Source organism: Peromyscus maniculatus, chromosome 13 (genome assembly GCF_049852395.1).
Source record: "Peromyscus maniculatus bairdii isolate BWxNUB_F1_BW_parent chromosome 13, HU_Pman_BW_mat_3.1, whole genome shotgun sequence".
Taxonomy (NCBI): domain Eukaryota; kingdom Metazoa; phylum Chordata; class Mammalia; order Rodentia; family Cricetidae; genus Peromyscus; species Peromyscus maniculatus.
The window spans coordinates 59,801,443-59,825,286 of record NC_134864.1 but is presented as its reverse complement, the minus strand read 5'-3'; the positions used below and the strand labels follow the sequence as shown (position 1 = coordinate 59,825,286).

The 23,844-nt window shown below is 40.8% G+C and overlaps 1 protein-coding gene across 18 annotated transcripts in view; it reads left to right on the top strand.

Annotated features, from left to right (window-relative positions):
- Ccdc150 (coiled-coil domain containing 150) overlaps window positions 1-23,844 on the top strand; it is a 96,458-nt gene that overhangs the window by 43,227 nt on the left and 29,387 nt on the right. For 17 of the 18 annotated variants that reach the window (XR_013044164.1, XR_013044166.1, XR_013044167.1 and 14 more), the window contains 5 exons: window positions 414-482; window positions 8,504-8,617; window positions 14,339-14,422; window positions 16,777-16,884; window positions 17,276-17,338. Coding sequence is in view for 13 of the 18 variants with exons in the window: in XM_076550392.1 (XP_076406507.1) it covers window positions 414-482; window positions 8,504-8,617; window positions 14,339-14,422; window positions 16,777-16,884; window positions 17,276-17,338 (438 nt within the window). In the remaining 5 variants the exon portion in view is untranslated. Of the gene's footprint in view, window positions 1-413; window positions 483-8,503; window positions 8,618-14,338; window positions 14,423-16,776; window positions 16,885-17,275; window positions 17,339-17,667; window positions 18,249-23,844 lie in introns of those variants that run through there. The other variant, XM_042260381.2, reaches the window with a different exon arrangement.

Here is a 23,844-nt window from a genome sequence, read left to right as displayed (position 1 = left end):
GGCAAAAGATGAGAACAGAAGTAAAGCTGTGTTTTAAGACTTTGAGTTGCCCACTAAAGAAATGTGTATTCTTCAACGTGTAAAGTAGTGCAGTGTGCTCTTCCTACAGCATTAGTGTTGACTGATAATTCCCCCATCCTCCTGTTAGTTACAGGGTCAGATGAAAAATACATTCCTCTAAAGGAAGCAGGAGAGGGAAAGTTAAGGCCACAGCCTGTCTTCTGGTTGGGAGGAGAGCAGTTGGAGCTGATATGCAGGTGCATCACTTGTAAGACACCTGTTGACCCTCTCTGAGAGGAAGTGCTGCTACCTCTGCCGTGTGGGGATGCGTTGACATGTCGGATGTGGTCATCTGCTCTTGTAGAACCTGTGTGTTCTAAACATTGATCCATTTCTTTTTCCCACCTGGGCAGGTCAAGAAAACAGAAAAGGAAGTAGCCAAAGGAAAATGCAATTTGGAAAAGGAATTAGCTAAAAGCAAGGTATTTCGGGTTTTATTTTTGAAGTTTCATTTTATTTGGATCCCTCTGTATTGCTGCCTACTGTCAGTGTATTTAATGAGTAGGGTGATTATCCTGATTATCAAGATGGGGAGGGCACAAAGCTAATGTCGCTTACGGCCTTCCAGTGCTTTGTGAGGGAGTGGTGCTTGTCGGGATAAGGGGTTTGCCTTTCTAAGCGTTCACTGCCTCCGGCCCTGGACTTCACCAAGTATTTCAGCCAGAAGTCTCCTGAGACTGCATTAGCTAATGGGTCTAGAAGGACAAAGGGCTGATTGCCGACACTGTTTACTGTTAAACATAAAAGCAAGCCTGGCTTTTATTTCATAAATATGTGTGCGTACATGCCACCTTATCTTTGAGTTATCCTTATGTTTTCCTGTAGTTGATACATTTTATATTTGTGCACCTTTGTGGAGTAGCTTATGGGTAAATTGATGCGTGCATGCAGTGTATAATAAATATATCTTTGAGTTATCCTCATGTTTTTCTGTAGTTGATACATTTTGTATTTGTGCACCTTTGTGGAGTAGCTTATGGGTAAATTGATGCGTACATGCAGTGTATAATAAATAAGGATCATGAGCACTTCCACATTCTCACGTTAGGGATTTTTTTGTAGGTTGTATATGTCATACTCTAGACAGTTTGAAGAATATCACAGATCATATTAGCCAATGGTTACCCTACTGTGCTGTTGAAACCAGGATCAATCCCTCCCACCCCACATGCCTGTGTTTTGGTAACTCTTATTTAACTTCTTTCCAGTCCTGCTTCCCATTGCCCCTTAATCTTTAATGATCACTATTCCAACCGGTTCTTCTAGAAGATTGACTCTAGTTTTTATGAATGAGTGAAAACAAGTAATTTGTGTCTAGCTTATTTCAGTTAACATTATGACTTGCGTTGATATACTTACCTATCCTTGTGATGGTTTTGTTTGGACATTGGGATGAACGAGCCTAATTTTTAGATGGTTCTGGTTGTTTTGAGTCTGTGTGTTGCCATGTGAACTTTTAGGATCATTTTCTAGTTTTGTAACACAGGACAACTGCAATTTTGATAGGCTATGCACTAATTCTGTACATTAGTGTGGGGGCATTGCAGTTTAACACAATATGTATATGTCCACGTGTGATTTTGTGATCTCTTTGTCTCTGCTTTCTTTGTCTTGTATAAGGTGACTAGAACTTGTGGTGTAGTGTTGACTAGAAATGGTGAGGATAGGCATCCTTTGTCTATTCGTTTGTCGTGGTGGTTTGTAAGCTGTGGGATTCTGGTAAGTTTCCCTCATGAAAGTGAGGAAATTCCTTTCTATGCCTAGTTTTGCGGAATCTTTGTTAGACTATTCTGAATTTTGTCAAATGTTTTATCTGGAGGTATAGAAATGACCATAGGGATTGTGTCCTTTGTTTTACTATTATATATTACGTTCATTGACTTCACATGCTTTTTTTTTTAAACTTGGCTTACATTCCTTAAATAAATTTTACCTGGCCATGTTATATGCACCTTTTGAATGATGTTGGCCTGGTTTGTTGAGTTTTTAAAATTTGTATTCATAAGAGATAATTGTTCTATGATTTTATTTTTCTTGTGTTAACTTTGGTTTTGGTGTCATGATAATATTCTTAAAATGATTTATAAATGTTTCTTCTCTTCATATTTTTGGCTAAGATTTTTTGAGAGTCTCATATCAGTTCTTCATTAAGTATTCTTGTAGATTTGCTAGTGAAGCTATCTTGTCATAGACTTGGCATCGTGGGAGGTTTTTTGTTGCTTGTCTGTTTCACTTTATTACTGATTCAACCTCCTGTTGAAGATCTCTTCCGAATTTCTGACTCCTTTCTCTTTTCTCAGCCTTTTGGGGGTTTTTAAATTTTGCCTTTCTTTTGAATCAGTTTCAATACATTGGTTCTTTCTAGGAGTGTGTCCATTCAATCTAAGGCGTCAACCTTTTGGCATACAATTGTTCTGACTAGTCATATCCATGTATTTCTGTAAGATCAGAAGTAATGGTCTCTATTTCACTGCTGTTTTAGTAGTTTGTATCTTCTCTGGTTTTCCTTGTTAGTCCAGCTGCCTGCTTTTTGTTTTCTGTGATTTTCCTGTACTTTATTTAATTTCTGCTCTTTTATTATTGTCTTCTGTTTGCTTTTTGTTTAACTTGTTCTTTGATTTCTAGTTGAAAATAAACTTGGGTTATTTAAGAAATATTCCTTTTGGGCTGGAGTGATGGCTCAGCTGTTAAAAGCTAGGTTCACATCCAAGAGATACTCCTTTTTAAAACAGATGTTTGCAGGAATGAATTGCCTTCTCTAAAGTGGCTTCACTGCGTACTTAAGTTCAGTTGTGATGTTCTTTCGATTTTGTTCATCTCAGGGGATTCCCTAAGTTCCCCTGAGATTTCCGGTTTTTTGAACCATTGGTTGTTTAGAAATGTGTTGATTTCCTAACATATATGAACTTTCCCAAATGGTTTTGTTTTATTAATTTTAATGTCATTATATTTTGGATGAGAACATACTTTACAGGATTTTAGCCCTTTCTAATTTATTGATAGTTACTTTATGACCTAACATATCCTGGAGATTATCGCATGTGTACATGAGAAAGGTCTATAGTCTTCGTTGTGGGGGAATTGTTCTCTTAGGGCTTATTAGTTAATAGTGTTGCTTAAGTCTTCTATTTGCCCATGAATCTTTTGTCTTGTCCTATTTAATATTACATGTGGGAGATTTGAGATCTCTATCGTTTACTTACTTCTCTATTCAATTATGTTCTTCTTTGGCTTCCTATATGTTTGGGGTTCTCTTGTTACCTGAACATATAGCTATATGAATACTACATTTTGATGGCTAATACTATTTTCCATAGGTAGTGTCCTCCTTTATCTCACCAATTTTTATCTTAATTTTTGTCTAATATTGATGTAGCCACCTAAGCTCTTTTTGGATTGTTGTTTATACTTCAGACATTTCCCATCCCCTTGCCCTTTTCATGTGAATCTAAAGTCCATCTTTCAAAAATTGTTAGATCGTTACAGTTTTTCATTCTGCCTATCTCTGCTTTCTGAAAAAGACTTTTACTTCTTTTGTGTGTTGCTGTTTTGTCTGCATGTATGTAAGTGTGCCACATGCAGGCGGTACCGAAGAGGCCAGGAAGAGCCTCCGAGCCTCCGGAACTGGAGTCACGAGTGCTTGTGAGCCAGCATGCGGGTGCGGGGAACCTAACTCGGGTTCCCTGGAAGAGCAGCTGGTGCTCTTCACTGCCAAGCCTTCTCTTCAGCCCAGTGCTTCTGCTATTTAAACATGATTTAGCCCACTTACAGTCTACATAATTATTGTTAGGAACTAGTTTATATCAGCAGTTTACTTTTTGCTTTTGTGTTTTGTTACTGCTTAATTATTGCCTTCTTGTTTTGTGAAGATTTCTGTTGCATCAATTTAACTCCATTACTGCTTTCTTTATTATACTTTTTGGCTTGTAGGTAAGATAAAGTTACAAATTTAAAAAGCCATATGGGGCTTGGGAATATGGCTCAGTCGTTAAGATCTTGCTTTCCCCTTGCAAAGGACCCAGGTTCAGCTCAGAACCACCCATAACTCCAGTTCTTCTGACTGCTGTGGGCACCAAACATGCATGTGGTACACTTTACCATTTATTTCTTATGTGAATTCCAGCAGTCATCCACTGCCCATTTGTTTTAGCCTGAAGAACTCCCTCTACTTTTCCATGTAGAGTATGTTTTCTAGCCCCAAATCTGCACACACACCAGAGGTGGGGACCTTGGTAAATTATTTTACATATTTCAATGAGATTTTAATGTGCCATCACCTCAGGGTTACGTTTAAACCAGTAAAGTTCTTTGTGTGAATTATTACAATTTTTGTTTATCTGAGAATTCTTTGATATTTTTATTATTGTTGAGGGCTGCTTTTGCTGGATTTAGAATTCTTAGCCGAGGCTTTTTCTCTTGGAATTTTTAGTATATTACACCTCTTCCTTCTGCCTTGAAATTGTGATGCTCAGTCAGCTGTCATCCTGCTGGTTATACCTGGTACATGGTGAGAGCCCTTTCATGGTTGCTTTCAGGACTTTCTGAATTTTGCTTTCCACATTTCGATGATTTGATGATGTACTACATTTTGAGGCATGCCTTCAAGTCTTACAGCGTGTTGACATTTCTAACTTTCAGAGTCTGTCAGAGGTGGGCTTTGGAAGCCTTCTCACATCAGACCATGCATACACCTGTGCCCATGTGTAAGACCCTATGCATAGACCTGACTTCCTAGAGCTTCAGGAAGTTGTAGGTGTTCTCCAAAGCTTCTAATGGTTATTTCATTCACTATCTTTATCTTCTGGATTTTCTGGTTATGTAGCTGGAGAGTTTTCTCTTCAGTCCCGCCAAACCCTGGCAGTCTGACAACCCACTTATAAAATAAACACAAAGACACTTATATTATTTAAACTGTTTGGCTTAATGGCTCAGGCTTCTTGTTAACTGTTCTTATATCTTTTTTTTTTTTTTTTTTTTGGTTTTTTCGAGACAGGGTTTCTCTGTGTAGCTTTGCGCCTTTCCTGGAACTCACTTGGTAGCCCAGGCTGGCCTCGAACTCACAGAGATCCGCCTGCCTCTGCCTCCCGAGTGCTGGGATTAAAGGCGTGTGCCACCGCCGCCCGGCCTGTTCTTATATCTTAAATTAACCCATTTCTATAAATCTGTACCTTGCCATGTGACTTGTGGCTTACCAGCATCTTCACAGGCTGCTTGTCATGGAGGTGGCTGGCAGTGTCTCCCCCACCCCTTCCTGTTCTCTCTTTTCTCCTCTCTGTTAGTCCTGCCTATACTTCCTGCCTGGCCACTGGCCAATCAGTGTTTTATTTATTGACCAATCAGAGCAATTTGACATACAGACCATCCCACAGCATGGTTAGCCTATTTTTTTTTCCTATTTGCCAGTTATCTCAGGCAACTGCAAACTTAGCCAGTTACCTCTAATCGTTCCTATGTGTGTGTCTAGAGGAAAGCTTTTTGTACTGAGTAAACTCCAAGTCAGCCCAAATTATGACAGTCCAGTTTACGAAGTTATCCCGAGAAGCACCAGACAGATTGTCCTGGCTGGTCTGTGTCAGCTTGACACAAGTGGTGCCATCTGAGAGGAGGGAGCCTCAGTGGAGAAAATGCCTCCAGTAAGACCAGGCTGTAGGCAAGCAAGCCAGAAGAGTATTTTCTTAATTAGTGATTGATAGGGGAGTGTCCAGCCCATCGTAGGCTGGGAAACCCTTGGATTGTTGGTCCTGGGTTCTGTAAGAAATCAGGTTTAGCAAGCCTTGAGGAGGAAGCCAGTAAGCAGCACCCCTCTGCATCAGCTCCTGCATCCAGGTTCCTGCCCTGTTTGAGTTTCTGTGCTGACTTTCTTTGATGATAAACAGTGATGTAGAAGTGTAAGCAAAATAAATACTTTTCTCGCTGGGCGGTGGTGGCGCACGCCTTTAATCCCAGCACTCGGGAGGCAGAGGCAGGAGGATCTCTGTGAGTTCGAGGCCAGCCTGGGCTACCAAGTGAGTTCCAGGAAAGGCGCAAAGCTACACAGAAAAACCAAAAAAAAAAAAAAATACTTTTCTCCCCAAGTTGCTTCATCACAGCAATAATAACCTGAACTAGGGCACGATCATATCACAATAGTGCTTTGGGAATGACAGTTTGAAAGAGTAACAGCCATGTCTTTTATCTTAGGTGACTGCCAGACTTAATTCTCACTGAGCTGGCAGTCTAATGCCTCTCAAAGCTCCTTCTGTGCTGGAGAAAGGAAGATAAGAATGGAGCAAATAAAACAATCCAGATCTCACTGTTCTAGTTTCAGCCATTTCCTTTAATAAGCATTGCATACATTCCCTTTGTTAACTCCAGAGTTCTGAAGATCACTGGGGCTCTTTTTGCTCTATGAGAAAGACTTTGTGAAGGTTCTGGCTTCTTCCACATCACTGATGTCACTTCTCTGGTCACATCTTTTGATAAACTCCTCTTTTTCCCTTGGATTGTGTTGGTACTTTTGTTAAAAATTTGTTGGTCATAGATATTTAGATCTCATTGTAGATTCCTGTTATGTTTCATTGGTTATCTGTTTTCTTTTTGCAACTTTGAAACTCTTGGCTGTTTATCCTTATAATTAAATAGGATTCCTATTAGCTTTAGGATATTTTAATTAATATTTTTTATTTGTGTTTTTTTAAAGACTTATTTACTATGTATACAATGTTCTATCTGCATGTATTCCTGCATGCCAGAAGAGGGCACCAGATCTCATTGCAGATGGTTGTGAGCCACCATGTGGTTGTTGGGAATTGAACTTGGAACCTTTGGAAGAGCAGCCAGTGCTTTTAACCTCTGAGCCATCTCTCCAGCCCTCTTTTTTATTTTTGAAATTAAAATATAGTGACATCATTTCTCCCCTCCCTTTCTTACCTTCAACCTCTCCCATAAACCCTTCCTTGCTCTCTCTCAAATGCATGGCCTTTTAAATTATTGTTACATGTATATGTAACAGTGACTTATATAAATATATGAATACAACATTATCAGTCCATATGCTGTTACTTGTATGTATATAATTTCAGGGCTGACCACTTGCTATTGGAGAACCAGTTGGGGTGGGGGGCTCTTCCCTATGGAAGACTACCCCCCCCCTTCAGCTTTCCTTAGTTACAGTAGCTGTCACGACACCAGAAGGTGCCAGGCAGACTTCCAAGGGAGGAAAGCAGCCAGAAGTTCTACCCAGCTGCGACACCATGAACTGCAGCGACAGCTAGATGGCACACTAGCTTGAAGGGCACAACAGAGGCATGCCCATTCTGGTAGTAACCACAGCTCTCTAGCCGGGGTTAAGGCCTGTGTTACAAGAGGGGCATCATGCCTCACACTGGAAAGTTCGCCACCTGTGGGAATTTTGTAGGCACAATTGTATCAAGTAGAGGAGAAGTGGTTGTTTCTCATAATTTTCATGTGAGGTTTTTTAAGTCAGAGATAAATGTTGAGTTTTTAAAATGTGTATTTTTATTAACATGGTCATATGGTTTATCTAATATAGTCTACTGATGTGATAAATTATCCTGGTAGTAAACAGTACATCCTACCAGGATAAACTTCACTTACATCTCATTTCCATTTTGTATCTTCCTAGGTTAATTTTGACAATATTTTGTGGAAGATTTTTGCATCTATACACACAAACTTAAATTGATAAACAAATACCAAATACCAGAAAGGGCATAACTACTGGTCAAGACGAATTACTTAGTTCTCCCAGTAGCAACTAGAGGAGCAACAGGTGGAGTGTAGAGCCAGAGGATAGGGTCTCACAGAGACTGGCAGCATGCCCAGGCCTGCACAGCTGGACAGGGTCCCAGCACTGAGGGGGCAGGTGGACATGGGCTCACACCCTTAACCAAGAAGCCATCTGCAATTGTTAGCTTCTGGCAATGGAAAAACTAGTTTCCTCCAAAGGTGTCTCCCTGGGTGTATCAACCATAATTCAGGATAGGGGCCCACGCCCACGAGTAGATGGCCACCACAAAAAGAACTCAATGGTATTTTTGTCAACTTTTGTCTCGTTATACTTTGTTGGAGCATTTATTGTCTTATTGGTCTTCTGCTTGTCTACTTTTGCTTGTGTTTTTGTGGTGCGGTTGTGTGTGTATTTCCTGGGTTTTGTCTTTTTTTGGTGGGTGGCGAGGAGGGGAGGATTTGGGAGAAGTTGGGGGAGAGAGAAAGCATGATCAGAATACAATGCATAAGAAATTTTTTCAATAAAAACAAAAAGTTGAAATAAAATATAAATAACTTGTTTTAAATACCCTAGAGCTATCACACAGACTCATCAAAATTCCACTCTCTGAGAAGGGAAACATGCGCATAGGCTACTTTCCAATTTCCAGTTCAACTGTTATTTTAAAATAAGATTTCTTTATTTAAAATAATTTTTCTCCTTTTGTTTTCAAAGGTAGACATAAACGTATTGAACCAAACCCTACAGACCCTAATGGAAGAAAATAAGCGTCTGGGAGATCAATTGTCTTCCCTTGAACACCACAGAGCCGCTTGTGACTACCATGGGGTGGGTATAAACAGGTCAGTCTGGAGGAGAAAATTAATACAGCTGTAAATGACTGTCACAAGTGATCTGCGATACTGACGAACCCAAATGTACCTGATATATTAAAATACATCCTTTTCTGTAAATTATGAGGAAGAAACTTGTATGTTTTTTAACCTGTTCTTTCCCTCCATTGAGCAGTCAGTGATACGTGTGATGGCTAAAAGCCGTTTGATAAGGTCTGTACATTACAAATGAATGACGTGAGTTCTTACAGCATCTCCAAGTGAAGAGGACTTGGCTCTTCTAGGAAGCTAGTGCTTTTCCTGTGTACTTGACTATCTAAGAATTCTGAGTGCTGTTTTAGAGCATGTGAAGAAGTTCTTAGATTTCACAGAATACCCAATGTCCTTTTCAGTCTAAGGTTATTTTTTTCCCAAACTCTGTCACAACTTGCGTATTACTTCAGCTCTGAAGAGTTACATGGACTAAATCTAAATCTTTCCATGTTTTCATGCTTTTGAGCCAGGCTGCCTTGCTAACAATTTTGCTTCTGCCTGAGATGATATTTAGTCACTCGGATCCTTGGCTTCTTAACCTCTCAAAATGAGAATAATAGTACAATTGCTGTAAAAGGTGTTGGGGGATTAAGTTAATACGTGCAAAGCATGTAGCAGGTAGTTTTAGCATTTTTAAATTCTTAGTTTCTGGGCTGTTGTGACCAGCGGGAAGTCGGTAGTGCCTGTTGGGGAAAGGAAACCCACCAGCTGGGACTCCTTGTGTGATCTCAGACCCCAGCCTTCTCTTGCTCCAAGATTAAATATCCAGTCACGCTCTGTGTGTTGTCCAGACCTCTGCGTGGTCTGTCCAGTTGTCTGGACGACTGTGTCTGCTGCCTGGTTTCCTGAACCCACACCACTTCCAGGCCTGTGGCCTCCTCCAACTAGTGTGGATCTGTCAGTTTTTAGTCAGGGTTGATTCTTTCCTGTTCTTCACACTCTTGCTGTTTAGGGTCTCATGGTGCTAGCTTTCATCTCGGTTCTGGCCTGAGTTTGCCCCTACCTAGAAACTTGCCATCAAACCGTCAGGGAAGTGTTTCAGTGGACATATGAGTCTCAGGATTTGTTTTATTGATTTTGCACTATCATTAAAACTATTGCTAGTCAAATGCTGGCAATGCATTTTTGTTCTTTGGGGCTTAAAACTTAAGATTCTTAATAATGGGAAGCTTGTAGTATAATCCCTCACCAGTCTTTAGAGATAACATTTGGAGTATATTGCATCTGTAACGTCACAGACTCGAAACCTGACCAACTTGGATTTAGACCCTGGTTCTATTTGCTGTGTGACCTGACCTGGCCTGCAGCATTGAGAGGATTTTCCTTTTCTATGGGACTCACCTGGCATGCTATGTATAACAACTTTTACCACACTGACTAGAAATTGACCTGTTCATGCATTTGCCTTCACTTTCTAACCTCGTGAGAACAGTTGCTATCTACTTTTACTCCCATGATTAATGCATGAGAGAAGTCATGCCAATCTTGTCAGGCCCCAGAGTTGTAGGATTGAGTGTCAGGTGCCTATCTCAAAGCTTAGCATGCCGTGTGCATGAATAACATTACTAATATTTTCCCCACCTTCCCTTGTTTTGGGTTGCCCTAGTTGGCTTTTCTATTGCTGTGACAAATAGTGATAAAACATATGATAAATATAAACATATAATAAAGGGGAATAAAACACAATGACAGAAGCACCTTGAGGAGGCAAGAGTTTATTTCATCCTAGCAGTTTACATTTCCATCATGAAAGGAAGTCAGGGCAGGAGCTCAAGGCAGGAGCCTGGAGGTCGTGATTGAAGCAGAGGCCGAGGCAGAGTACTGCTGACTGGCGTGCCCATTTGCTTTCTCATACAACCCAGGACCACGTGCAGGGGTGGCTCTGCCCCCAGTGGACTGAGCCCTCCCACATCAATCATTAATCAAGAAAATGTGCTGTAGACTTGCCTACAGTCCAGTCATATAGAAGCATTTCCTCAAGAGAGGTTTTCTCTTCATAGATAGGGTCATCTTGTATCACATTGACCAAAAAAAAAAAAAAAAAAAAAAAAAAAACAACTGGCACAGAGGTTTATTTCTGCCATCTCAGTTTTTAGCAATATAGGATTGAGTCAATCACTACAGGTACTTACACAGGCATCACAGTAAGAAAAGGGCCACAGGGAGGGAGGTCACCATTCCCAAGCCCAGGTTGATTGACTATCTTTCCATTTCCCTTTAGGTTTTAACTCTAGCTTTCTAAATAGAAGCACCTAATATAAATAAAATTACCTATGCATTAGGACTTTGATGAAGTAAAATTAAACAATTGCTTAAATACACTATTTCTTTAATTTTTTTTTACCTTTTATTAAAAATAGATTTTCTCACAAAATATATCCAGGGTTTCCCCTCCCTCTCCTCCTTCCAGTTCTTCCCCACCTCCCTTCCCATCTGGATACACTCCCTTCTTGTCTTTCATTAGAAAAATTTAAAACACAGGCTTCTAAGAGATAACATTAAAATACAACAAAATAAAATATAACAAGATAAAACAGAAAGATCACATCAAAGTTGGCTAAGACAAACCATCAGAAGGAAAAAGAGCTCAAGAGAAAGTACAACAATCGGAGACCTAGTTATTTCTACACTTAGGAACCCCATAAGAACATTGAAGTGGAATTAATAATACATACACAGAGGACCTGGTGCAGACCCGGGCAGGCCCTGTGCTTGCTGCTTCAGTCTCTGAGAGTTCATGTGAGCTTTGCTCATGTTGATTTAGGGGGCCCTGTTTTCTTGGTTTCCCCCATCCCCTCTGGCTCTTACACTCTCTCCATCTCCTCTTCTGCAGGGTACCCTGACCTCTGAGGGGAGGAATTTGATGAAGACATCCCATTTAGGGCCGAGTGTTCCTTCAGAGGTCGCCTACTGTCTGCATAATGGGTGGCTGTGGGTCACTACATTTGTTCCCTTGCTGCAGGGGAACTTCAAGGATGCTATCCAGCCTGTGGATAACTTTGTGTCAAAATTAATTCAATCTGGGGTTTTATTTTCAATCTGTACCATGTTTTTTTTTTTTTTTTTTTTTTTGGTTTTTCGAGACAGGGTTTCTCTGCGTAGCTTTGCACCTTTCCTGGAGCTCACTTGGTAGCCCAGGCTGGCCTCAAACTCACAGAGATCCGCCTGGCTCTGCCTCCCGAGTGCTGGGATTAAAGGCGTGCGCCGCCACCGCCCGGCCAATCTGTACCATGTTTTAAGTGAATGTATACTTATAAAGTAACTTGACAAGAGATATCTCACTGATTTTGTTTATTCTTCTAACAGCTGTTGTTAACTTTCTAGCACAAAAAGGATCTAGGTTTAGTTTCCAAAATTGCAAGAAAATACCTTACAAAAAAATTCTGGCTATTTTTCTCAGCTTCCGATCATTGTCAACATAAGAAAGTATCTGGATTTGTAATTTAACTGTTTCCATCCATGGTTACTTGGACAGCTGCTTTTGGGCCTTTGTAAGGAAGACCATCTTTGTGGGTCACGTGAGGCAGAGGGCCGGCTCTCCTCTGAAGAGACAGAGAGGCCCCAGGACCTTGTTCAAAGGGCACACTCCAGTGGACTAACATCCTCCCACCAGGTCTCCGCACCTCTTAAAGGCTCTGCTGCCTCCCGGTGGTACCCATGGTTAGTAACCATGCCCCAAGCACAGCCTTTGTGGGGTGCATTTCAGAAATGAGCTGTGCTGCTGTTCATCCTTGCTAACGTGGCTTTCTTAAGGTAATCTTTTTATGATTCTTTCCTGATTTTCTAAGTACTGTTGTTTCCGTGTGCCAGAAGCTATATATTCGAACAGTCTGAAAACTTTAATATTCTAAAACTATATATTCTAACAGACTAAAAACTCTCCTATTCTAAAAACTTTTGTAAATCTATATATTCTAACAGATACTATCCTTTTTCTTTGTATGGCGTGTGTCAAGTAATTCTCCAGTTTTTTTGTCTTGATCTCTGTTGTTAGTAGTCTATGATAATGCCAAGGTTATCTAAGCAAACACTAATTTCATTTGTGTTCTCCACAAGTCAGAGTCTTCATTTGAGTAATGTTAATTTATGTTCTTCCATTATTTAAAGTGCGGGGACTATCTGATAACCTGTAAGCAGGAATTTAAATAAATATCTAACCTTTTATTAGCTTTTTAAAAAGTAAAATATAATTACATCGTGTCCTCTCCCTTCCCTTCTTCCCCTCCAACTCCTTCCATGTGCCCTCCCTCAACCCCCACATCCCACCCTCACACCCTCTCAAGTTGATTATTACTGTTTCATTATATATCCATAAATATGTAAACATAACTCACTATCTTTATAGTGTGTCTGTGTGTATTTGATTTTAGGGCTGACCACCATGCGTTGGATGACCAATTAGCGGGGCTCATTCCTGGTAATTCTCCCTTTCTCAGCAGTCATTAATTGCCTGCAGTTCTTTGTTTAGGTGTGAGGCCCCATGAGATTTCCCCCTTCTGAATTAACGTCTCTATAGATACTGTCATTGTTCAGGTCTTAGTTAGACAACCATATTGTTGAGGTATTATGAGTATAGCTTCCCTCTCATTTCTAGGGAACATAATCTCAAAACAGACTACCGTGTTCTCTGGCTCTTACAGCCTTTCTGCCCCTCTCCTGTGGTGTTCTCTGAGCCTTAAGGTGTAGGGGTTGTGTTGCAGATGTATCCTTTGTGTCTGGACTCCCCTAAACCCATGGACCTCTACTTACAGCCAGTTGTGGTTTTCTGTAACAGTCTCTGTTGGCTGTAAAGGGAAGCTTCTTTGAAGAGGGCCGAGACCTGCACTTTCTTGTGGTTATAAGTTGTAGAATGTAGTTAGGAATCTTACTGGTCTAGGAAAGTGGTGGTAATGCTTCTAAGACCCATGACCTCAGTAGGTCTGTTGGCTGACTAGGTTTCTAGTACCAAGCATGATTTGCATCCCATTAGTGGGCTATGAATCCAGTAGACTGCTGTTGGTTACCACTAAGATACGTGTGCCCCTATTTTGCTTTTAGAGATATCTTTCCGTGCTTTTTGTTTTTATATTCATGGACATCACACATGGCTATGACTGTTTATTGCTTCCCTCTCTTGGCAGCTTACAGAGTACTTTTTGGTGCTCTCATGAAGCTGAGCCACAGGAAGGGGGCTTTCTTGTTTAGCTCCAGCTTGAATCTTTCCAGTTGTGTGTCCAAAGTATGTGGTGTCTTCAGCAGTAGGTACTTACCTTCAACTTCTGAGGGGCATTTTTTGAGCTGTGATAACTATAGGTTCTTCTTCAGCCAGAGGTGTGGTCATTGTTCCTAAAAAACTGAAGGGTCTTCTTCAAACAACTTAAAATCACTATGACAACTCACCAGATCTGGGTTGGAACATATCTATGACCATTTAACTAGCAGATCAAAAACAAGCAAAGAAAAAGAATGCAGTACAAAGAACAAGACACTCTGGACTCTTAAGGCCTTGTGTCTTCATTAGCTGGCTCTGTACATGCTGCCTGTCAGCAAAATGATGTATTGTCTAGGGAAGGTCTTAGAGGAGAGTAAGTTGCAAGTAATGTGATATGCTATACAAACAGCAAGGGTATTGATGCCTGTTTTAAAAGGGAAGGCGCGTCATTTTGCCTGTGAAAGATAATGATGTGTGTGTTTGCTTTATCAGTTTGCTCAGCAGAAAGTGGAAAAGGCCTTGGAAAAAATTACTGAGAGCAAAAGTAAACTGGCCTATGAAAAGGGAAAACTCCAGGTATGGGATTTACCTTTAGATTTTTGTCTCATGTTTGAAATAGTGATTGTTGGATTAAGTGTTGTTGACCTTCAGAAAATCTAGCTCTGCCATTTACTAACTCTGTAGCCTCTGAACTTCCCTAAGTTTATTTCTTCATTATCGTCCAAGTGACTTCTGTTCATAGATCAGTAGTATAATGATGAAGCCACAACCCATTCTGTGACTGTCTGAAGCCTCAGTACAGCCATTTACGCAATGCTGTTCTGTGAGAACATAGAGTGCCTAGGTGTTGTGAGTTTGGTGACTGTTTGTAACACACTCTTTGAAAACTGGCCTTGTGAGGCCACAGAACGAAGTCTGCTGTACTGAGTAGTGTGGCAAGACTGTGAGTGAGTGTGAAGGATAGCAGTTTTGTCCCCATGGTGCCCCCCCCACAGCAGGGAGCTTGCCTCTGATGTTGCTGATCCCCACTTAGACCAGCCCCAGTGGAAACACTAACCACTAATTTGGGAGTCCTGAATCTCAGTTACACATTAGAACCAGATGGGATTTTTTTTAAATCCCAGCAATAGGAAATGTATATTTACTATTCTTTTTGAAGTACATCCAATTAGAAAAAGTAGATTGGAGGACACTTAGAGAAAATGATATGTGATAAATAAAAAAAATAGGTAGAATTTAGGATGGTGGACAGGTTCATATTCACAGAAAGATCTTTCAAGTTTTCTGCATGCTTACATTTTTTCATAATACATAAGATAAAAATTCCCTACTATGACTGTAATCTCAACACAAGCAATTAAATCAGAATTTAAGTCTTAGACTCAATACTTTGTAAAGCTCCCCAGTTGAAACCAGGCATGATGGAGCACACCTATAATCCAAGCCCTCAAGGGGAAGAAGAAGTAGTAGAATGATGAGGCCAGCTGGAGCATTAAGATCCTCTCAACATAATGAAAGATGCTCTCCAGATGACTCGTGTAGCCCTAGGTGAGGACAGCTGGGCTAAACAGTGTGAAATAAGTTCGTTTAGGCTTCGGACTGGACAGCTGATCTGCTGAGTAATCTCACTGTGGGTTTGCCAAGCATGCTAATATTCATCTTTCCCTCACGTTCACATTAGCAGACAAAAGGAGGCCCCGAGCTGAAAGACAAACTGAAAGGTAGTTGACATGAGTTATGCATATGGAATGATCCTAGCTTCAGTCCTCAGTGCCACAAACCAAACGGGAATAAAAAAAAAAAAGGCTATTTCTAACTCGAAAGCTCTTTTCAAGTTCTGAGTGAACTACCACTTTATTTCAGTGTTATTATGTATACTAAAACTACCTGGGCAATATAATGAATGAATATTTATGTTACAATGTAAACAGGTTAAGAGGGCTCTTTTAATGTTTTGACTGTCTCATAATTAATACAGTATTACAGTATATTAGAGTTATAGGTAGTGATATATATATAAATATATATGTATATATATTAGGGTATATACTATATAATAAATGCTGATTATATATAATATAAATTCAGATCAATGAAAACGGTGTGAGGGGCTGAGCATGGCCTCAGATCCTGATGTTCCCAAATGTACTGATGAGCTAACCATAGAGTGGGTTTAGGGTTCACCAAACCACCAGATCTGAGGGAGCAGGGTTCGTTTGCTTCTGACTGCTGTGTTCAGATTTTAAATACTCTGAGTAAGAATGTCTACAGATGAGAAACTCAGAAGACCAAGTCCCTTCACTGGCAATGTGCTGCTAGTAAGTTCCAGGGCATTCCATTGTTCTCAGGGGCTACGATACCACAAGTCCTCAGGAGGGAGGATAAGTGATTTTATCCATAAAATAGTCCCTTTATTTAAGAACTCACAGTAATCCTTCTGCTTCTGCTTCCTAAGGACTCAGATAACAGGTATATACCACCATGCCTGGCTTTAGGAGTTAATTTTCATATACAGCTCAACATGTTAGAATTCTACCTATTCAACTTTCCTAGTTTTCTTTGAGCAAAACAAGACTGTCGCTTTTTTTTTGTAGATTGACACTTCTAATTATCCACATTAAGAAAAGGTTTTGAATGTTAGGTACTACAATTCACTCAAAATTGAGATTTATCCACAGGACATCCCACTGTTTTATTCATGATCATGTCCATTTGGATTTTTCTTAGGCCATAGAAATCAAAGTATTGTCTTGGCACATTTACACATTTGTAGCCTGCCTGTGGCAGCCAGTTAAGACAGAATTGTTTGCAAGGTTAGAAAAGTGGAGGATTTTTTTTCAAGTTTCAAAAGTTCTCTATTTTTTTAAGTTTATGACCTCTTCTTCCCTTGGAGATCAGGCTTACTCATTCTTGTTCTGTTTTCCTTGCAGACAAAAGTTAAACAGCTGGAAGAACAGCTGCACTCTTTCAGTGAGACCAAGCTGCAGAACGACCATTTGCACAAGCTGAATAAGGCTTTAAAGGTCAGACATGCTCAGGTACGATGTCTCTGCAGAGAGCAGGTTGCCGTCTGGAGCAGGTACAGCGCCGCAGGGTTTAAGGTGTGGCTTGATGTCTTTCTCTGTACCCCCCCCCCCCAGACAGCCATGGGAAGGTGAATGCTCTCTCTTGACTCGGCTTAAGCTGCTGCTGAGACAGAACTAGAATGTTCAACATGCTTGGTTGAACGAATGTAGCATTCGTTGAAATTTGTTGCAGAATAGAAAGCTTTGCCTTTTAGAAGAAAAGGTTTTCCATGACCACTCATAAGGAGCAGCATTGCTGTGAAATGTGTTCATGGGTTCCATAAGCTATTAGCTTTTTTAGTCCAAACCTTAACATTTTTTTGGCAAATGTGAGAAACAAGTATCTTTGTTTTTTGAATTGTAGGCAAACGCAGAGCTGAGTGCCAGCAAGGCACACCTGCAACAGAAGGACGCTCACCTGAAAGAGGTATTGACGGTAAAGGGCTTTCATGTCAGAATGGTGCCCATAGATGCCATACCTGATGTGGGTCACATAACATTTCAGGAACAGTAAAGTTAAGCAAGCAAAATATAGAAAGCACTTAATAAAGAACTTAACCCATGAATCATTTTACTGAAAGAAAACAATTCAGTTCAGTGATTACAAGTCTACCATATATGCAAATTAGCTCACTATAAAAATCTTGGACTCTGAGTATAAACAGAAAGTGCTGTCTGTGACATTTGTGTACATAAACTGCCAATAACCATAGTGCTAGAATGTCTCCAAGTGGAATGCCCATGGGGTTCTGACTAACAGACTCTGCTGATGAATGGTGAGGTCACAGAGCTGTAAAGAGGCCCCCATCAGATATACTCTCCTGAGGAAGCTTGGGCTGCAGCCTGCTTCCTCCCTGGGTCATAGACAACAGTGTGATCTTTTCATTCTTGACAACAAGGAATACATTTTCCAGCTTCTTCCAGAACATTCTGCCATTTCTCTTACTGAAGTGGGTACTCCTGGAACAGTAAGTCTTAGACTTACTTGGTTCTGTTACCTGTGGCTGGAGATGCCTCCAAGAAGAAGGAAATCTCCAGAGAGGGCCACGTCTTCGAAATCCCTCGAAGCGTCCCGGCTTTATGTCGGCAGTGGGAAGGAGAAAGCTCCAGCGGTGGCCTTGCCCACTGTTATTCCGAACTCCACGCGCCGAGTGACCTTTGCACCTGCCTTGCCTTCTGTGAGAGTGTCTCAGGAGATTGGAGACTCCAGAATCTCTCTAAAGACTCTTCTGAATGCTATTAAAACCATGGAGGGAAGGCTGGAAGGCAAAATAGACATTCTTGCCTCAAGACCTTTACTGAGTGAAGAATCATCAAATTTTCTTAAACGAGATTCAGTAAGTGAAGACACACATTGAGTCTTAGGGAAATTTCAGACTTGTATAATAATTTAGAATGCAGTAACAGTCTAGAAACATGTTTGACTGGAGTAACAGGGAAATTGACATCCCACCAACAATAAAAACTGGCTGCCACATAATTTTGTTTGTTTTCATAGGAAAGTTGGTTTAATAACAACTGACTTTTCCAAATCAAACTTTGATATTCTAAAATTCAAAATTTATGCTTAATCATAAAATTTGAATTGAAATACTTAGCTAAAGAAAGATTGCTGTTAAAATAGAAATATATTAATCCAATTATTCCTAACATATTGAACATTTGGAAATATTTTTAGAGAAAACTTGTCAAAGCATCAACCTTTGCTTGATATTTAAAAACAATAACTACCATACCCTATTTTCCAAAGAAGTATTTATATATTTTTGGTAACTATTTTTGCTAGAGGAATAGGGAACTGTCAATAAAACCAGAGTGAAGTACTACCAAACAACATCTACTAGAAATACTCAGTCTTTGTAGTGGTTCGAGGGCTTATGCAAATGTCAGAAGCTGCCAGCTTGTGCACTGTATTTATGCAGCTTGCTGTATGTCACAAACACTTCAGTAAAGCGTTGTAGAAAGAATTATATGAATTATTACCTGAAAAAGGTTGCCCTATTGAGATCTTCACCAGTTTTGAAAGGAAAGAAGCAGGAAGGCAGTGGGTGAGCCTGTCAGGGAATGGCTGGGATTGGAGGAGCAAGTATAAAAAGGTGCTGTAGTTGGTGGACCAGCTCCGCAGGCTGCTTATCCAGGACACACAGATGCTCGTGTGGGATAAAATCACACACAATTCTGTATGCACCCACCCCCCCCACACACACACACACACATGAAGGTTAGAAAGAAGTCAGTTGAGTTCTGTAACCTGGGTGGTGATTGTGGCAGTTCACTGTGTTGAAGAGCAGGACATTCTGTGTACTATTTCGTAACATTCTGGGGACCTATAGTTATTTTGAGATAAAGTTTTAGAAAGAGTATCATGTAAAATAGTATGCTTGTTTGAAATTAATTGTGCAGATCTATGAAAACTATCTCATACTTACAAAGTTCTAGTGTTTATGCTTTTGGGATTTTATTAAATCAATAATCCATTTGTGTTTTATTTTTCTCTTCTGCCTTACCCTGTCTTCTTCTACCTTCCTATTTTTAGACCCCTTCCTTCCGTATGCTACTAGTTATACCTTAATTTTATATTATTTAGGTTTAGATTTCACATATCACAGGAAGTGTAATATTTTCCTTTTTCAGTGTGGCTTATTTCGCTTATATGATGCTATCCACTCCCATCTGTTTTACAACAAATAGCAAAATGCATTATGAATATATATACCACATTTTCTTTACCCATTTATCTACTGTGGGGACGTGGCCTGGTTTCACATCTTCACTGTCATGACCACTGCTTCAGTATTGTGGATGTGCAGCTATCTCTGTGGTTTGCTTAGATTCCTTCATGTATACACAAAGGGGCGTTGTGTAATATCATTTTTTTTGTTTTGTTTTGTTTTTCGAGACAGGGTTTCTCTGTGTAGCTTTGCGCCTTTCCTGGAACTCACTTGGTAGCCCAGGCTGGCCTCGAACTCACAGAGATCCACCTGCCTCTGCCTCCCAAGTGCTGGGATTAAAGGCGTGTGCCACCACCGCCTGGCGAAATATCATTTTAACTGGGTAAAGATGTATTGCATTTATTTATGCTGTGGAATATTTAACTATGTGAAGGTGTGTTACATTTGTTTCTGCTGCCTTTGTTAATGATGTAAAGATGTGTTGGTGTTTCACCTTGCCTGCCTAAGGCACCTATTGGTCTGAAAAAGAGCTGAATAGTCAGTAGCCAGGAATAGAAAGGATGGGCAGGGCTGGCAAGCTGAAAGAATATATTGGAGGAGAAATCTAGGCTCAAGAAAGAGGAGAGAATGAGGGAGAAAGATGGGACGTGCCTGGGACCAGAAGCCAGGCAGCCACCAGCCAGCCAGACATGAGGCAGCAGGAAGGTGAGACAGAGAGAGAGAGAGAGAAAGGTGAAAGGCCTGAGGCGAAATGAAGATGCAGAGAAACAGGGTAAGCTATAAGAGCTAGCAAAAAACAAGCATGCGGTAAGGCCAAGCATTTATAGCTAAGAATAAACCTCTGTTGATTTGGGAGCTGGTTGTGACCCAAAAGAAAAAGCCTGGAGTGGTAGCGTGGGTTTTAATTTTTTCAGAGCATCCACGCTGCCTTCCACAGTGGGTGCACACGTTTTCATCCCACTAGCAGTGGGAGAGTTCCATGTTGCTGCCATTCTCTCTTGGTGATGGCCATTCTGACTGGGGTGAGATGAAATCTTAAGGAAGCTTCAGCTTGCCTTTCTCTGATGACTGAGGGTGTTGAATAGTTTTTTACACACTGATTGCCATTTTCTTCTTCTTTTGAGAACTGTATGTTCAATGTATTTGTCCATATATGAAGTGATTTGGGGTTTTCTTGTTTAATTGTTTCGAATCCCTTATAAATTGTAAACATTAGCCCCTGTTGTTGCTGTAGTTGGCAAGGATTTTCTCGTTTTGTGTGCTGTCATTTCGCTCCAGTGAGGGTTCCTTTACTGTACAGAAGCATTTTAATTTCTTAGAGTTCATTGGTCAGTTCTTGATTATTCTGAGCTATTAGAGTGAGTCCTTTTCATAAAGTTCTTGCCCGTGGCTGTATCTTTATGTGGGGTGGGGAGGGGAGAGTGCACGTGCCATGATACATGGGAAGGTCAGGGGACACATTACGAGAGTGGATTCTTGTCTGCAATGTGGGTCCTACCTAGAGTCTAACACGGGTCAAAAGCCTTGTTAGAAAGTACTTCTGCCTGCTGAGCCAGCTTGCCAGCCCCAGCCCCATGCTGTGTGTGTGCGTGTTTTATTTAAAGATTTTTTTTAATTTTGAAAATTTGTACTGAGTACCGTTGACATGGTTTTTACTCTTCCCTCTAGCCTTCCAACTCCTCCCATGCCTCCACTCTCACTTCCTCCCATATTCATGACCTCTTCTTTAATTATCATTATTACATATGCTTCCATAAACACCGCTTGCCCGAGTCCATTTGGAGTTCTTGTATGGATATGTGTTTAGGGCTGACTGCTTAGGACTGCATACGTTTTCAGTTTCTACTCTTGAGATGACTGATTCTCTCTGAACAGCCATTAATTGCCTCTAGCTTCCTCTAGGAGTGGAGCCTTGAGAGATTTCCTCCCATCCACTTTGGCATGTCAGCCGATATTGTCACCTTGTCACCATGCAATTCTTTAGGTGATCACAGTGTTCAAGTTCAGTGTCGTATTTAGAGGATAGCATCCCACAGCAAATGCCGTGCCTCTTAGGGTCTTTCTGTCTCTTCTGAGATATTCCCGGAGCATTAGGTGTAGGAGCCATGTTGTAGATGCATCAGTTGGGGTTGGTACCTCACCGTCAATTGTTATCTGCATGTTGACCAAATGTGGGTTTCTGTAGTGGTTGGTCTCTGACTACTGTAAAAATAATATTTCTTGGCTGAGATCTACACTTAGCTGGGGGATAATACTGTGGGATAAGTATTTAGAATGTAAGGAGAAACTATTCTGCTTGATGGAAGTGGCAGTGGTAGTTTGTCTCTCTCTCTAGAATCCATGATCTCATCAGCTGGGAGTCGGCTCTCTTGACGTGCTTCCCTATGTTTTCCTCTAGCAGTTTCAGAGTTTTAGTGTTCAACTAAAGCCTTTTGAGTTGATCTCCGCACACATGGAGCCGCTTGGATCTACTTGCATTCTTCATGTGTAGATCCTGCTTTCTTAGCCTCACTGGTTGAAGACTCTTGTGTTCTCATCAATGTATGTTTCTGTCACCTTTGTCAAACTCTGGTGGGGATGCTAATTTCTTGGTCCTCTGTTTTGTTGCATTGACCCATATGTCTGTCTTTGTGGCAGCAGCATGCAGTTTGTAATGCGGTAGCTCTGTAGTATAATTTGAAAACAGGCATTGAGATGCCTCCAGGTATCTTTTTGTTTTCTCCAGGACTACTTTGCTATCTGGGATCTTAGGAGTTCACATATGAATTTTTTTTTTTAAGATTTATTTATTTATTATGTATACAGAAGAGGGCGCCAGATCTCATTACAGATGGCTGTGAGCCACCATGTGGTTGCTGGGAATAGAACTCAGGACCTCTGGAAGAGCAGTCGGTGCTCTTAACCTCTGAGCCATCTCTCCAGCCCCACATATGAATTTTATATTGTGTTTTCTAGTTCTGTGGAAAATGCCCAAAATTTTGATGGATAATATGGGAATCTGCATATTGCCTTTGATTAGATAGCTGTTTTTATAATATTATTGATCTGTGAACATTGTCAATTTTTCTTTTAGTATATTCTTCAAGTTCTTTTTTTAAAAATGTAATCTTTTAATTTATTGATTGGTTGGCCTTTTTTTTTTAGACAGGGTCTCACTATGTAGCGCTAGCTGGCCTGGAACTCACTGTGAAGACCAGACTGGTCTTGAACTCAGAAATCTGCCTGCCTCTACTTCTGTGTGCTGGGATTACTAGCCTCTATTTCTGTGTCCTGGGGTCACAGGTGTGGACCATTGTGCCAGCTCAGTTTCGTTCTTTGGTTTCTTAAAGTTTTCATTGTAGATTTTCCATCCTTGGTTACATTTATTCCTAGGTATTATTTTTAAGCTATTCTAAATAGAATTTTTTTTTCCTAACTTTTTTCTCAGGGTGTGTATTCATTATTGACACATAGTCACTGGTCTTTATAGGTTGATCTGTGTCCAGGCATCATGTAGATGGGGCCCTCAGATCTGAGGGTTTTGGGGTGGGATCTCTGTAGTATTCAGGTCTACAGTTTGTTGTTGCTGTGAAAAAGCAGCCGCTACAATGAGGGTTTTGTTTTGTGCAGATGCTGAGGGGGAGTCCTTACAACAGGAAGACACACCTGGGGAGTCCTGGGGACCAGGACGCAGAGAGCAGACGATGCTGGGCCCTTCTTTCTCATACAGTCTAGCGCCCCCCCCCCAGCCCTTAGGATGGTGCTCTCCACGTTCAGGGTGGGTTTTCCCTCAGCCAAACCCCCTTCCAAACCCTCACAGACATGTCCAGAGTACGTGATTTGTGTGTGTGCATGCACGTGTCTGTTGTGTTCGTGTGGGGGGTGGGGCACACGTGTATGTTCATGCACATGACATGTAGAGACCAGAGATTGCTATCTGGTCTCTTCCTAATCTTTCTTCATCCTAGTTTTTGAGACAGAATTTCATGAGACCTAGAGCACATAGATAGGCAAGGTGGCCAGGTAAGCTCAAGGGATTGTCTAGTACTCTGCCTACCCAGCCTTGGGATTGACAGGTACACACTGCCACGGCTTGGTTGTATGTGGTGCTGTGGATCAAACTACATGCTTGTGTAGCACTTTCTATGTTATCTCCCCGTCCCATAACTCTGAATTCGGCCAAGTTAAGAATGAAGGTTATTTATGTCATGGGATTGATTATATTGTCTATAAGCAATACTTATTTGACTGCTTCCTTTCTTATTTGTATCTCTTATTTTCT